We start from the raw sequence: 17,317 nt of genomic DNA, 5'->3' as shown, positions 1-17,317 counted from the left end.
GAGATGAGTAGTAGAAGGAGACGATGAGGTCGCACGACCAAGCCGTGTGGGACAATTACTGGCAGTGGCAGCGCGGATGGTGTGGAAAGTGAAGAATGTCGAGCAACTGAGGAAGAACGATCCAAGGGGCAGGGTTAAACTCAATTCAATGACATGGCTAGGTAGATTTGCTAGGTGGACAATAGTATCCAAAGTGACAATAGTATCCAGTGCTGCACAGAGAACAAGAAGTATGAGAAGAGTGGAGAAGGAATTGAATGACTGAGAATTGAGAATGAAGACGCATAAATGTGGGAGGACAGTTCCTGTCAAAATTAGAGTACAGAAAGCAGATAGAAGGGGGCGAAGCAGGCTCTGAGAGTCAATAACTATCATTCCCCCAGAATACTTCATAAAACGGGATTAACAATTTAAAAGCAAGACGGCTAGGTTCCTGTATGTGTGACAAAACAAGTGCATAACTGAGTTGACAACTTAACTTGACAAATTAACCAGTCTATTTCGGGAAAGAGTCCTGTCAATATCTATTGAATAGTAATGGTTTGTCATACATCTCTAAAACAGTTCTTGTTCTATTCCTCCACTATCCTCAATCCAAATAAGTGACTAACATATCCACCACTCAAATTGCTTACAAAAACCACTATACTAATTCACCACTAATCCTTTATAGGTTCCGGATAGGCATGCTACTCACCGAAAAAGTGATTCAACGCCTCGTCAGGGGTACTAAGCTCTATATAAATGCAATTACAATAGGATTACAATATTGGTTACACAATAAGAAAACCCATTAGCTAACATTTGTTATGGCAAAGGACTCCAAAAACTAGAATGTTGAGCATCAGAGCTCAACACTCAGTAATTATATATTACCTAATGGAAATAAGGCTTGAATGTCAATCACCAATATTCAATTCCCGAGGAGAAATAGAAAGTAAATGGAAACATAAAGTAAAGGAAAAGATATGATAGTAAGGGTATGTATGGGGGAAAGCTTATGATTTTATTTGGTTTTTCTCACCTATTGTAAGCCTCAGCAGGGGAGGGGCCACCACAAAGCAGAGACCTTATTATTCTTCTACTTAAGAAATACAATAGGGACCCCGGAAAACTAATTTAACAAAAATTAAGTAGAGCATTTCCGGTAGGCTTCAAAAAAGGCAGCCACAGTTCATGAACGAGGAGCATTTTAGATGCACTTTACACATCCTATAAATCCCACTATACTCACAAAACACCAAGACACAAGATTGTGACTCTCAAAGGCCGTTCAATCTGTTGTATTAGCTTGAAAACAATCTGTACCAGAGAACACTAGGCATGCAGACGCTAAAGCCAGCCGGACCATCAACTTACAGGCAGATATCCGAGGGACACATCACTCTAGGTTAAGTGACATGATATGTTGACTGACCTGGTACAAACGTCATGTTCAATTCCATGGGCACGTGCTATTCTGAAATCTTATAACACATTATTGAGAAGGTAAAGCTCTTTGAGGTGGATAGACCAGATATCGACATCTATGCAGGATCTCTTGATCTTGTAGTGAAAACGTCAGGGATACTTTAGATTTTGATGGTGCTCAAGAGCTGAATGATGCCATGTAAAACCTTCCATTTGTATGGGCAAGGCTGCTGTCTAGAGGTTTTACTCATGAAATCACCTGCAAGGGCATGCATTTGATAATCGGAGTACCACCCGCACTAAACCTATGGAACTCAGAATGCTTGCCCGAGATCACAGAATAGATTTATTAAAAATACATTTCTGAATTTTGACTGCTTGGTTGAAGTGAATCGATTCATATTTATGAGTAGAATAAAGTGAGATAGGCTTGCCATCTTGAAATAACTTCTGTATCTAAATAGAGGAAGTGGGTTACAAACTATGATAAATATTCCTGGTTATTGGATGCAGGGGCCATTGAGAGAATACTATAGGCTTCACAGATTGACACGTGTGGAATTTTGGGGTCTCTGCCTGAACTGGATGGGAGCAGCACAGGGTCTCTGCTCCCAGTGATATCAAAGAGAAATGTGTACACTGCTGTAGAAAAGTGAAAAATGTTGATAATATACGATCCAGGAGAGGGGGGAGTTTCCCAGCAGGAGTCCTGCATTCTTATAAACCTGAATAGACTACTCATGGATTATGTTACAAATATTTCTGAAATTGAAGTGTAAGTTTCGTGGCCAGCCTTGGTTTGGAAGACCTAAAGGATATATAGGTGACCCACAGACACATGAACTGGAGTTCCAGATTGCACGGGCACAGAAATATCACGACTGCTGGTAAAATCTAAACATTAAGCTCAGAGAAATCAAGGAAGGCATTTTAAACAATGTGATAAAGTCTGAACACATAAGTCAGGTTTTTCTGTACACACTTAGCAGAGCAGGCCATCACCACATCATAGGAGAATATCAGAGTGTAAGCTGAGAGACATGAAAACGCAAGTGTTACTCTTAGAAATGGACAAGCAAACCTTCTTCTTTGGGAGAAGCAGGAGATGTAACATGCTCATCTCATGATGGGTCAGCAAAGCTTCCAGTGAAGGATGACGAAAACTGCCTTGAAGAGCAGCAGCAGCACTTGCTTTATCTTTTTTTCTTTATTTTGTTTAGAATAGTCTCAGTTGTTCTACTTTCTGTCCTGGTAAAGACAAGCAAACTGTCACTAACTATGCTAATGCCTTTCATCTGCTGTTCCCAGTTACTTCATTTGGAAGACTTCAAATGATTTAAAAACCAGACCTTCAGAATGGTACTTGGTACGTTTGACCACGTTTCTGGTGAAGGCAGGAAACTTTGTCTCTCTGGGCCATCAGTACATTTGGAAAATATTTTGGACATTTCTTTCCTGCATATGTTCCACCGCTTTTACTCTTGTTTTATAATCTGGTGGCGTGATAGCCCTAGAGCCCAGATGCCAGTCAGCGAATACGTGCTTTGCTAGCATCCAACTAATCTCAACTCCATGGGTGAATTAGGGGAAATCTGGGGAGTTTAGTCACCGAAGTATGTAAAACATTCTCAAACTTGAGGAATTCTATTAAGGACAATAGTTGGAAAGATTTCATAGACTCAAGGGAAGGGAACATGGCTGAGGGCTGAAGAGACTATGGCCCTGCACATTCAACATCTCACGAGAATTTTCCAGTGCACGCATCAGGAGGACCAACCATGTCCCAACTTTTTTATGAAAGTAATTCTTATCTCACTACATGTTCGTTTTACATGGAAAAGAACATCATTTGGATATGCGTTGGATTAGGACGATTGCATGACGCACAGGGCCCTTCCTCATAGTGCACCCAGCTATCTCACACAAAAACTCACAATATCTGGAGCGTCAAGATCAACAATAAGTGCGAAAAACCTCCTTTTGAAACCACAAAAATTCAGTAAGAAAAAAACTTATAATCGTTCCTTCTCAGGAATGGCATCCAGGATATGGAATGCCCTGCCACCAGAAATAGTAATGAGAACCCCTCCACCTCTTCCTTCAAACAGGAAGTAAAAGGCATCCTAATGGCTAAATTTATGTAAACATAGCCTCACATGACTTTGGAGAACCCTATTCCATTCTTCTTACCTACCAATCTAATGCCTGGCTTTCATATGTACAGTTTTGTTCCACTTATTGTGACGTTCTCATCTTCAATGTATTACCATCTTCCTTCAAAACCGACCAGTCCAGTTTTGCACCTTATCTGATTTGCCCTTCTATCTGAGATTGTTTTTGCTGCCATTCTTTATGATCCTGTTTATCCTCAATGTTTGATCTGTCCTTTTGCTCGTTTATTAAGCTTTTTGATGTTATTCTTACGGGCCTGATTACTTTTATTGTTTGATATGCCCACACACCTTTATTGTGAAGCGCTCTGATACCCGCAAGGGTCTTGTTCACGCTCTATAAAACTTTCAAATAAATAAATAAATGTGCACAAGTAATAAACTAATACAGAACTATAGAAGTGAAGCCTGTAAAAGTTATGGATATGTGTCATGATTTCCACCAGCTACAATATAAATTCCTACCAGTCGCCTCAACAATACTTAAAGTTCATGGATTATCACAACTTTCCTAAATGATGAGGCCTCCTTGCTCTGCAGAAGATGCAAGGGTGTGTCTTGCACTCCTGGCAAGAGGGGGAGAGAGGTGGCTGAATCTCCAGCTCAAGAAGTGATACAGGGCCACGACGGAACTGCAGTGTTCAGAATTGGGCTAATTCTACAGTAGGTCAGTGCAAGGAAATCACCTGTACTCCCAAGGGCACCAGGTGCCTGGCTCTGAGAAAAAGCATCCGTAGGTCCCCACTGCCAGGGGAGGTGGGGCAATACAGTAAAAGCTGGCACCACAAATCTGTATATCAGCCAGCATTTTAAAACTGGAAGGAACATTATTTTGATCTCTTATGGCTGGTGTTTGTCTAGTATCTGAAACACCTGAATGGAATGGAAAGATAAATATGGAACCCCCTGCCAGCATAGCTGTACAACTCTGATGATGGTAACTGAGAAGATGCAATACTTTAGATGATGCTGTATGTAGGAAAGTGCAGTTTTGTATGCCCACACCCCACACCTTTTGCCCCAATGCTGATGGTTATGACTCTAAGTGCACGGAAGCCTGCTTACCAGGCCCCAGTGCCTCTGCTCTCTCCCTAAATACAATGTATGTGAATTGGCAGCCCCAATTGACAAGGACTTTAACACCCTTATAGGTCCCTAGTAAGTGGTACCAGTGGTACCCAGGGCATGGGAGGTAAAGGGGTCACCAGGGCCTGAAACACTGATTATGCCACCTTGAGTGACCGAAGTAAACAGACGACAGCAGTCCTGCCATTGCAGACTGCATGGCACTGTAAACTGCTCAACCTCTACTTCACCCTCACCATGAGTGGCAAGGTCACAGCACTATTTTTAATTTAGGTCAGTCACCTCTAAGGTAGACATCCTGAGCCCAGTAGGAAGAGTGCATTATATTAAAGGTGTGGACATATAAGTGCAAGCTTATATATCCCTATAGTAGCCTCTTTCTAGTAAGGGCTACTATAAGTGTTCAGGGGCCATAGGATTATATGGGCTGGCATCCGGGCACCCCGAGGTTGCCAGGTCCATTATGATCCTTCCAAAAAGGGTCATGTTTGGTATCAAACAACTTGTCTCATCAAACCGGACATATATCAAATCTAATGTGACATGTGGTTGCCCCATCATTTCCAGTTACCTGACTGACAGTCTGCAGCTGCTACCGCCAAGATAGGAATCTGACCCTCTGCCAGGAGGTCTAAAACCCCCCAAAAGTCAGAAACAAAGGCATGCCCAGGAAGGAAGTGGCACTTCCCTCCCTTACTGGATGGGTAGTGCAGTGGCACATCAAGGCAGTGAGCTTCAAAGCTCCCACCTCCTCCGATATGCATCCAGGGTGCCTCCCAAAGTAGGAAACAGCCAACCACATGCCCCAGGCACCTTTGCTCCAGGGCAGATGGCGAAATTTATGCAGTCTGGAGGTGCACACACCCAGAAGGCTAGCCACACCCCCTAGGGTAAGATACCTGGTCTGAACAGCCAAGGAAGGGTTCTGCCATTTTTAAAAGTACCAGAATAGAGGGTTCTGAGTAGTAAAAGTGGCACCCACCACCCCCAGATGTGGTCACCTCAGGGGTGGATTAGCCACTGGGGCTAGTAGCCAATTGGCTACTTGCACCCGCACACCTAACACCCTTAAATCTAGGATTTTTCGGGCACCCCTGGCATCAGAACATCAGATCTGATTCAACTGCAACCAGGGACAAAAAAAGAAATCCAAGTCTGCGACTTCAGGGCCTGCACAAAACAAAGACGCAATACTCTGCACCTGGGGCCACCATCCTGCAACTGCATGACGGCTACTCATCCCGGACCAGAGACTGGTTCCTCATGAACCATGGGCCAAAGGCAACTTCAGAACTCCCACTAGTCCCCAGCAGCCCGCGGCACTAGGTCACTGCAGCCAGCAAGCAAAGCATGCTCCTGGAACCAAAGAATCACTGGCCACCGGGTCCCCCAAGGAAATGCCAAAAGTTAATGGACAGTGCATTGTGGGAAATGTAGTCCTGACCTCCAGCAAGTTTCAGGTGGCTACCATTTTTCCCCGACTCCAGGCCATTAAAGTAGCTCCATGCTGAGTTTGCTGCTCCAAAGCTTGTTGATGGCCAGTCCGGCTACTACTACCTTTGTTCGACACTGTGCCTCGCGGCAATCCCACAGCATCTTCAACTCACCACCTCATTGTCCCAGATGTCGAGTTTTTGCATCCGTTTCCTCACCAGCACCATCTAATTGGTAAAACAAGTGCTCACACTTCAGCTCCAGGGACAGCCAAGACAACTCGGCACCCGGGCTCTACGAGCCAGGTAAAATTCAACTAACTGTCATAGCCTGGTCCTGGGACATGCATCACCTTAACCCCCAGTGGGTTCCATTCAACTCGACCTGGAAGTCACAAGTGCTTTTTTCCATTGACAGTAGTGAAAGGCACAGACGTATTTTTGCTTTAAAATCTATAACTTCGTTTATACTCACCTGATTATCTTCATTTGGTATCTAAATTTATATAAATATCTGCTTTATTTTTATAAATTAGTGTTGGATTTCTTTCTAGTCATGTCAATTATTTAATGTGTATGTTGATATTCTGAAATGTTTAACATATGTTCCTCTAGTAAAGCCGGACTACTCTGCGCCACACTACCAGGACTGAGCTAGAGATGTATTAGTGTGAATTCAAAGGACCAATTTTGGGATATTGTGAGAGTACCACATACTGAAGCCTAACCAGCCTTACTGTATAATACTTCACTCTCCCACACTAAATAAGATCACCTTCAAGGTATTTTTATGGTGCTTCGTATACGAGCCCGAACATCAGAGACGGATGAGTGGTAACTCGGAGACTCGGAGACCTACTAAGTTTCAAAAAGAAACATGTGAAAGTGTTCAAAAGTGTTCCAAACCTGTGACCAAGTAAAGTAAAACAAGTTCTAAACAGCGCTGTTATTACCATTCCCCATCCTTGTTAATTCTCTCAGCCTTCAACTTCACTGAAAAAATGACTCTTTTTCAGTAGACATATGTCACATAGGCTAAAAAGTTATTTTTCGTTTTGATCCACAGACGTGAACAAAGGACTTTTGAAGCATACTACTTAATTGGGGGAAGGGGGAGGTAGAAGGACATCTTGTTTTGAATGTTTAGCTTTCTTTATTTATTAGGAGGCCTGAAAAAAATATATTCCATATCCTCAAGATGAAACTGTCTTACTTAGGTGACTAGTTTTCTGGTGGCACTCTCAGTACACCATCACACAAACTCTATAAACATAGTGATAATCGAAATTGGTGACTTCCTTTGAACTATTAGTTCTCAACAACGTTTTATATTGTGCGTTTCTCAAAGGTATGTTATATCTAGATAGGTCAGAAGGTACTCAAACATTTAGATGTAATACTCATATTCATACTTTCAATAACTAGCATCATTGGTGACTTGCCATGACCATTAAATACACAGATAATAAAAGTTTAAAAAGTGTATACGTACTGCAGAATTTCAATTTGGCTGCTGTAGCCCCTGCTCTCATCTGTCGCCAGCCTCATCATCTCCTTCTCCCTAAGGAAAATTATAAACCGCTTTAAACACTTCCAAACTCTGAGACACAAAATTCAGCTTGTAGGTGAAGAAGAACAGGGATCAATCACTCTTTCTCAACAATTACATGAACATGAAACACAGATGTCAAACAGCTGGTAGAGGTGCACGCTCACATTAGCCCAACAGACAGAAGGGAAAATCTTTAGTTTAAAACACTTGAGAGCGGTAAACACAAATAAGCACAAGCACCTTTCATGATGGATCTGCTGGTCTGCGAAGTCATTTTTCAGCTTATCCAGCTCTGTCTGGAGCAAGGATACGTTGGTTTGGGTCTCAAGCAGTTTTCGTCTTAGATGTTCATTTTCCTGGGACAGAAAATAATGTAGAAACAGGTTTCGTCAAAACAATATCCCATTAGATTTTTTATTAAAAATCACAATACTTAGACAAGCTTATACACTACATAAATCCAATTAGTAGGGTAATGTCGGGTCATCAGCACTAATCTGCCCAATAAATCGGAATCTCTGAGGATATGAAGATTGGTTTCCGGAAGACCAAAGAGCATTGATATGACCATGTATGTGCCTGCAAGGAGTTGTCCAGTATACAGTCAACTCACAGACTGTTGGAAAAAACACGTGTGCTTCTCCACTACCAAATCTCCTAAAACAATAAATATGCAGTTTGAGGAGGTAACTTTAAAATGGAAGATGCTCTTCCCCAAGTAGTAGATTCTTTGAGTCACCATCAAGCCAGGATTTTCATTAGGTCAAAGTGAAACAATTGAATCACTTTAATGCCATAAGGTTCTAGGTACAGCAATCATGCAACTTAGCAGTGACCATCACATGACAGCAAGTCATTACAGTCATCGTTATTAATGGAGCAGCAGCACCCACCGCTGCTGATGATGACTGGATGATCACCAGCTAAAGACTCCAACTCCCACCGCTAGCTTGGTGATAATGAATGTAGACCACTTACGTCAAGAAACTAATCATATGTGAGTTGAACGACTTTAAATGTCCTTCGCTTCTACATCAAGAGATTCGAAAACACAAATAAGTTACAAAATGCTCAGTAGATGACTCCACAACAGTTATGACTCCAAACAGCCACCTAGCGACTGAAATCCAATAATTATAAAGCATTCCCATTGCTGCCAGATATGAAAAGCATTATCCAAAAAAGAGCATGCAGCATGCTCAAAGGGATATTGCCTTTCTGGAGTCATGGTTGACTACACTCATTCTCTGATTAACAATCTTGGGTGCTTTACCGAGGATCGGCTTCTTCATGCGCATCAAACATTTATCTAAATGCACAAAACAAGAAAGAGCACTACTTTAGAACACACCACCAGTTAAATAAAAGTAGCCATAAATAGGGAAGGAATGTATTGTAACGATGGAAGGCGTACCTTCGATAAGATGGAATAGTCATCTCTCTCTATATATCAGTAACCTTTAAATAGGTCTTTAGAGAGAGAGAGAGAGAAGTCTGTAGCACCTGCTGGAATTTTGCACACTTTTAGGACACATTTTGGGCAGCAATTTCAGAAGTTTTTAATTTGGATAGGCATCAGACCGCACTTTAAGCACTCAGCCCCTCCTCTTTGTCCTGCAGTTAGATCCCTGTACTATATGACAACAATATAAACAATCAATAGAAGTTGTATGACATATATTCTAATACATGCATATATTTTTGAGCCCATTAGCAGGTGTTTTATCACTATGTAACCACTTAAAAAGTAGACCATCCGCTATACAAAATGTAACCAGAGAATTCAGGGTTCGTGAAAGTAGAACAGGCGACAAGAAAATCACAGTGTAGCACAGTTTAGATTTGGCTAATGTCAGTCAGTCAAATTCACTTTATTCGATTATTTAAAACCATAAAAGCATATTACAATAAAAATCACAATGAGATGTTCCATTGAAAAAATTACAGAAAACAGGATTATAACAAAATACTGAATAATAAAAATCCAAATCATCATGACACATAAGCATAATTCATTAGATTTAAAATATGTTAACAGGGGTCCTTCTTTTTTTCCGTATTCTAACAGCTGCGGCCAAAAAACTTGCTATATTACAAATTTCACAAGCAATGATCAACATTTGCAAATATATAAAAGCAGGTCTCACCTGTATGAAACCTTTATCTTTTTAAATTGGTCAAATAAAAAAATTTCGGGTGTGTAAAAAATGCTCATAGAAGAAAACAAAGTGCATTGAATCCTGAGTAGAGGATTGAATCACACGAACAAACATTCAAATCCTCAGGCTTATGCCATCCCAATGGTTCCGCAAGAAGTAGATGTAATTGATTAATTCTGAATCTCACCAAAAGGAATTGATGATGTGGGTTAGTAACTATATTTAAATTCAGAATTCAGGGTTCCCGAAAGTAGAACAGGCGACAAGAAAATCTCAGTGTAGCACAGGTTAGAGTTGGCTAATGTGAATACTTGGTTAAATAAATATTTCTGTAGGCACATTTGTTACTGAACCGTGATGCATCGAGACCAAATGACAAATATGCAGCACATATTGTCAAGATCAGTGTGGAAGTGCATTGGGAAGGCCACTATGCTGGCGATCATTATCACAGATAAGACTGAATCTACAAACATTCATTAGCAAAATCTCCATTAACTTTTCAGACTTTGTGGACTTATGGCTGCCAAAGACATACAAAGTCAGAGTTCACCAGTCCATAAAAATAGATCTTTAGACTGACTCGGACAATCCTGAGCACTTTGTTCACTTGCCACAGATTCCAAACTACAGGACCCAACCCCAAAATCCCCATCTATGCGTTTCTCTCAAAGGCCATTGTCCAAACACATCACTGCGTCCCCTGAGAGGTTATTTTGCATAAGGTCACTTCAACATCCCATCTCCATAATCCTAATGGTTCACTAATAGCATTTCAAGGGATAGACGTGGAAAAGTCAACAAAGACGGAGTATTTATGGTCAGGCTGCGCGCCTTTATGCTGATTGCCAGGTTCAGGAGTGCAACATGTTCAGGGAAATGTATGTGCTCATGTATCCTTCTGCAACCAACATCCACAGAGGAGCTTCTATACAACTGTGAAAGGGCTGAGGGTTTACTTGAAACACACACAGATAGTTCATTGACTATTTTGCATGACAGTTTATGCATCCCATGGGATTCCAGGTGTTCATTGGGATCTGCAACCCACTAGAGACCGTTCTGCATTCCGGACCACCACAAATAACAACAACCCACTCCTGTACGGAATAGCTTAAAGAGAATTCTTGAGTCTGGGCATCAGTCACAATGAGTGCCTCAGTTGCTTTCATTCGCATATCCACTGTATGCGTCAAGTGAGCTGGACCCAGCCCCCTGTGCTTAGTATGCCTGGTGCACTGCACACCTGCTGATATTACTGACCCAATCTACAAAGTATGAAGTACGTGACCCCGAAGACCAAACTCCAGGTCACAACATAACTTACAACAGATAAGCCAGAAGAGTGCAATGAACCACTCAACTGGAAGTCTGTAGTAATAGCTGGCCAGGGATTTTTCTGCACATAGTCCACACAAGAAAGTGCTTGTTGCATCCACTTAAGGGAGCAAAGGCACAACAAAAATTAAACCCTGCAGGCTTGGAGAAGAACACATGAAAAAGGGGAGTGGAGCACAAAATATGTGCCAAGCCTTGTTTAGTGTGCAACAAGCAAGCCAAATGATTATAATCCTTAGAGTAACTATCACTGTATCCCTCCAGAATGGATGGATGATCCAAGGGCTAAAGATGTAGTTGGTTCTTGCATCACTGGGACTATGATGTTGCCCGATTGGCTAACTGCACATGCATGAATGGGACACTCCACTTAGTCAGCTTAGTTGAGAGGTGATCTCTGAAGAGAGGAGCTTGTGGTTGACTTCTGTGTGATAGTCCTATGGGGTCTCGGACATGCCATGCCTGGCATGGTTTGCAGGGACCTGCCATCACCTTGACAACAGGGATATTGATGCTAGTCTAAGGACTCCAGCCTAACAGTAAGGACCATGCTTGTGGGAACCTAAGAGCTGAATAGCCAGGCACTATGGCTCTTGCGGAGACCCCAGTTGACAGATACCTGAGGATCTTCATGCCAAAGAGACCATCATCATTAAGTGCAGAAGATGGAAAGAAAACCCTCAACCCTGACCCTCAGTGACTTGGCGGGCAGTAAGTCGGCGATTCACAGCAAGTTACCACTAAGGGCTACCATCTTGTGGGTGAGTTACTGTGCACCGGAGTGAGTGTACTCCACAATAGGGGTTCTTCCCATTGACTTTGGCATAGAGACATTGCCTCACGTCGTTGCTTCTCCAAGCTAGGGATCGTTGACAGACTCAAACACTTGGGTGGACACACGAGGGATATTCACAGGTACCATATCCACACCTTCAGCATGAAATGTTACGTCTCACTAATTACAATTACCCTTCCAGAGGAGGTGCAAGACACTTCTGGAAGTTTACTTCAACTCAGAGAGGATTGAGGATCCCATGCCAGAGATGCACTGGATGGAGAGATGGTACTCGCACAGGGAGAGTGATCCACTAGGGGAAGCACGAGTGAGGAGCAGAGTGAGACAATAACTATCCAGAGACAGGGCCAGGGCTGGCACCAGATTTATAAATCTTGCCTCGATCATGGCAAGGCAGTGCATAGCCCTGAGAGGGAAGGATAGGATTGTCCCGACTGTGGCGACAGGGGTGGTAGACGTTGATATCTGGGCTAGGGTGAAGGAGAGGGCCCTACTGAGAGAGGACACCATGGGTTGCCCGCCATGTCACATCACCCAGTGCACTGACGGAGGAAGTATTGGAGCAGGTTGACAACGGAATGTCCTTGGCAGGATGTGGGCCGCCCCTGCTGTCCCAGGGGGGTGACACCTTTGCACTTATTGAGGTGGCCCCCTTATTCCCACCCGCAACCCCTCCCGTCCGTAGGCTGGAATACTGTGCTGCCAGGCCCGGATTTCTGGTACTGATTCTTTCACCCTCCTACCTATGAGACAACCGGGTGACCTGTTTGTTAGATGTTACTTTAATGTATACTTTATTGTATGTCTTGTTATCCTGCCATGTGTGTGGTTCTCTTTGCTTGAAATATTATATTTACTGACTGAGGGCTCACAACCCTGACTCCCGCTTATTTAATGCGATATAGAGCTATATGTGGTGAACCTGTTTGCTGGTGGGCAGATATGGACCTTACTGTGAAACGGGGGCTATTTTCTCCATTCTACTGCTCATTGTTTATACATGCCCTGGTGTAGGTTTTTAATATATATGTGACCTGGGAACTTTGCAATGCCATGGTTTGTTATAACCCATTGCACCGTATGTTATGTAACCTCTGCTCTCAATGTACATCTTTGAATTGTATTATGTAAATGCCCCAAAAAAATGTTAAAAAATAAATAAAACTACCCAGAGTTTGAGTTGTGCCTGCCACTGAGTTACAGTGCAGTCGTTTTCACTTTCCAATTCATTATGGGCTACAAGTAAACTTTGCAGTACAGTACAGAGACACCATGTCGGTGGGTTTCATTTGGGAGATTCATTATTAGGAATTTTACGTGCCTACCAAACAAAATGGAGTCTCTTATATTCACACTGTATGTCAAGTTCCCATAGTATGTCATGTCCCTGAGGCATGTTCAACACAGGGCCTGGTACTGTACAGGCAGCGCCAACCAAATCCAAAGATGGAAGTGCCATTGATTGGTCATGATGGACATTCGAAAACCGGGTATTGCTCCTGCTTCCATCATGAGACAGTTCTCCAGTCTTCAGCAGGTGCAAATTGTTGCCACTACTGCTCCTACACTTTGGTGTACCTAGAAGGAGACTGAATCTCATGACTTTCCAGCGCTTCTGTCAGGGAGGGACCTGTACATCACAATTTTCTCTGTTATGATACAAGTTGTGGTGTTGCACATCAGGCCATACTTCTTTAACGGTGGTCTTGAAATTCACCAACCTTTGATTAGGCAGAATGAAACTAGGCACTGCATTTCATAGTTAGGCATCAAATGTGTCCTATTTATAACCTGCAGTATTCTTGACTCAGTGTTTTACCAAGTGCAGCGTGTGATGTCAAAGTCTGTGGAATCCAGTCCCGCAGGTTCCTCCACATTCTGCGGTTCAAGAGATACGTGTCTGGCTCGGCGCTGTGAGGCTTTCGGGCAAAATCAATCCCTTGTCAAAGCGCATTCACCTACAGTCAAGATTACTAGTCCATCAACCTACTGCCACATGAAAGGAAACATATGAGCACAACAACACCCACTCATGTACATCAAGTACTAATCAAACCACATGCCGTCTGCATCTGCGCCAAAGTCTACCTTCCTCCCACTGTCTCGGTTCTCAAATCTTCCTACGTCTATATTTGCTGGTAAGTCAATCTTCTTTTCCCTAGCAGCTGCAGTCTAAGGGCTTTCAAGGAAAGATGACCTGCCATGGACAAGCCATACTCTGAATGCCCCAGTCGAGGCCTCCTGCAGTGCCGGCAGGTTTGCAGCCGTTTGCAAGGCTCATTCTATTTCCCAGCCCGGTAGTGCTTCTTACATTTTAATGCTTTTTTAGGTCATTTGAGGAACATTATCTACAGCAGAAGCAACTTAAGGGTGCTGCGGGACAAGGAGAGGGTAAGCAGAGATCTGAAAGGGACAGGACAAGACTAAGGGTGTTTCCCTTTGGTATTGCTAATTGCAATTGAACTGTACAATAAACACCAGAATTCAAAAGGGGAAGCCAGGCTCCAAGGCAAGCGGCAGGCTTGAAGACAAAACAAGTCTCAAGTCAGAGGTGTTCAACATGAAACTCAGTCACTAAGAGTGAGGGGATTTTCTAATATCCAAAAAGCAATATCCAGATGCGTTGATATCTTAAGTGGTTGATTTTCATTTACCAAGTTTACAATAAGCAGTTTTTTTTAGTTCAGCAGTTCTTGATTCCATCTTAAAATGATAAAGAGTAACAAATACAAAAGTGGATATTTTGGTATACGTAACCCTGGGGTTATTTGTCATATTGGAGCTATATTTTCCAGTGCCAGTGAAGACTGACTGAGGTTTCGGCATTTATTTACACACTAACCTTCTGTTACCTACTGCAAGTAATGGTGCAAGTAATCAAGAGTTGCAACTATCCATTCTATGTAAACATATTGGCTTAACTAGACCTTATAGGATTGGCAAGAGTTACTAGTGATGAGCTGAAACAATTGAGAAACAGGTCTCAGAAAGTAGAACTCATGGTTCTTACTGGTGTAAATTCGTAGATTAGAGTACGACAGTGCAGGGTTTAGTCAGTACGGCAGGACGGATTATGGAAAGGGTGGGAACGGAGAACCTAGGTAAACAAACATTGATGCTCTTCAGGGGAAACGGACACTACAACGCGGCCGTGTTCATGAAAACCTTTACCACACATGCATTACAATGCATGCGTGGTTACAACAGCCTTTACCACGCATACCTTTACTAAGAAATACGTAGTAAAGGCATGTGTGGTAAATGCTAAAAAAAGAAAAAGAGGGCTTGGGGGGTCTCCCCCTAAAGAAAAAAAAGTGTGGGATTAAAAAGGGGGGTTGAAGGGGTCTCCCCCCTACCCCCAAAAAAGGCACCTGATGTTCCGAAACGGAGAAAAATAGCGTTGTTTAAGAGGAAACTGAAAGAAACTTCTGCTTCCTCATTACGACGTACGACGTCAGTGACGTCACCAAGGAAGATGGAGAGGAGACGACATGAAAAGGTAAGAGGGAATTTTAGTTAAAAAAAAAAAAAAAGAAGAAGGGTTAAGGGTGGGGGTAATTATAAAGAGTGAGGGCTGAGGGGTCATGTAAAGGTACAGGGGAGGGGTATAACCTTGCCCAAGAATATGGCCTAACCATACATAAATTTACAACGAATATCGTTGTAAATCTATGCGTGGTAAAGGAATATTCGTGGTAAAGGTTATGCGTGGAAAAAGCATTCCGTTGTAACGCATGCGTGGTAAAGGCATGCATTGCAACGGAATGAGTTGTAACGACATACAACCCTTTTCAGACCAGGCTAGTGTGACCCGTAGTGGGCTCTGGCAGGAAGCATTTGTGCAAAATGTCATACCAAGTAGTACTTTGGAAATACATAGTTCCCTAAAGACCTTGATGTGCCATAGGGAAGGGCTGGTTTAAAACAAAATCACCCCCCTTTCCCTGCAGCAGGCATTTCAACACACGAGTCTCCAGCTAGGTATTACAGCCTGCCACCTTTCAGGGCCATAGCTGTCAATAGTGCAGCAGGCGTGGATACACCGAGGCACAGGGGTGTGAGAGCCTCCCTGCACCTAATTACAGCTGTGTTTTTTACAACCACACCAGGGTTGGTGGGCACCTTTCTTGCTAGAATTATGGCCCATGGTACCCTCGCTAAGCCATTACCACCTAAACATGGCACAATAGACCCAGCTACTAATACCTTTTGAAGAACCTTTCTTACTGTTTACTGTCTCTGTAGAGACTTACGTCATACGTGGAACAACTACATGTATCACCAGAGAATGACAGAAGACTGAATTTCTGTTCTGATTCAAGCTCCTGTTCTGCAGATTTCTGGATGCACCCTGATCCTATTTAACAATCTTACAGGCATATAGATTCATGCTCCGACTTTCAAAAATCTGATTAGAATTTAGCACTGGAAATATTCTGCCATTCAATTCCAATTTAGAGTGCATTTGTTTTCATAAAATGACCTCACTATGAGGTTTTATGACATTGCACAGCACAAGGTTTTTGGACAAATAGAGTATCCTTCAGAAAACAAGGAATATGAAGCTTTGAGATTTTAAATGGCCAACTATATTGCAATCTATAGATGCAGGATAATATGATTGTTTTTAAATGTCATTACTTTTTTGTTGGGTTGAGTACCGCACCCTAATCACAAGACTCCATGACTCAGGCATCTGCAACAAGGCACTGGATTGGATCCTCTCCTTCCTGACCGGCTGAACACAATGAGTCAGACTGCCCCCGTTCCTCTCAGAACCTTCAAAGATTAGCTGTGGAGTACCCCAGGGATCCTTGCTGAGCCCCACCCTCTTCAACGTCCACGTGGCTTACCTCGTAGCCATTGTTAGAAGCCACGGACTCAACATAGTCTCCTATGCCAACGACACCGAGCTGATCATCTCCTGCACCAACAAACCCACAGCCACCAGAATCAACTTTTAAAACGGAATAAGGGCAGTTGCCACCTGGATGCAAGACAGCTGCCTCAAGCTAACTCAGACAAGACCAAAGTACTGATCCTCGAATCAGCACCCTCAGCCTGGGGCGACTCATGGTGGCCTGTCGCACTAGGAACTCTTCCCACCGCTATGGACCACACACACAACCTCAGCCTCATACTGGACTCTTCGCTTTCCATGAACTGCCAAATCAATGCAATATCCTCATCCTGTTTCCACACGCTCTGTCTGCTACTAAAGACTTTCAGATGGCTTCCCACAGAACCATAAAGAGGCTCACCCACACCCTCATCAACAGTATACTGGTCTATGGCAACTCACTCTACAATGGCATCACTCAGAAATAGCTCAGGAAACTACAGAAAGTCCAAAACGCCGCAGCCAGACTGGT

The 17,317-nt window shown here is 42.9% G+C and overlaps 1 protein-coding gene across 1 annotated transcript in view; it reads right to left on the bottom strand.

Annotated features, from left to right (window-relative positions):
- Positions 1-17,317, bottom strand: part of LOC147663306 (ras and EF-hand domain-containing protein-like) — a 244,011-nt gene that overhangs the window by 79,219 nt on the left and 147,475 nt on the right. The window contains exons 6-7 of the mRNA XM_086950540.1: positions 7,893-8,008; positions 7,593-7,661 (exon numbers count right to left, since the gene is read on the bottom strand). Coding sequence (XP_086806666.1) covers positions 7,593-7,661; positions 7,893-8,008 — 185 coding nt within the window. The remainder of the gene's footprint in view (positions 1-7,592; positions 7,662-7,892; positions 8,009-17,317) is intronic.

This window comes from Lissotriton vulgaris, unplaced genomic scaffold, assembly GCF_964263255.1.
Source record: "Lissotriton vulgaris unplaced genomic scaffold, aLisVul1.2 SCAFFOLD_1097, whole genome shotgun sequence".
Taxonomy (NCBI): domain Eukaryota; kingdom Metazoa; phylum Chordata; class Amphibia; order Caudata; family Salamandridae; genus Lissotriton; species Lissotriton vulgaris.
The sequence above is the reverse complement of the archived record's forward strand: the minus strand, read 5'-3'. Positions and strand labels throughout refer to the sequence as shown.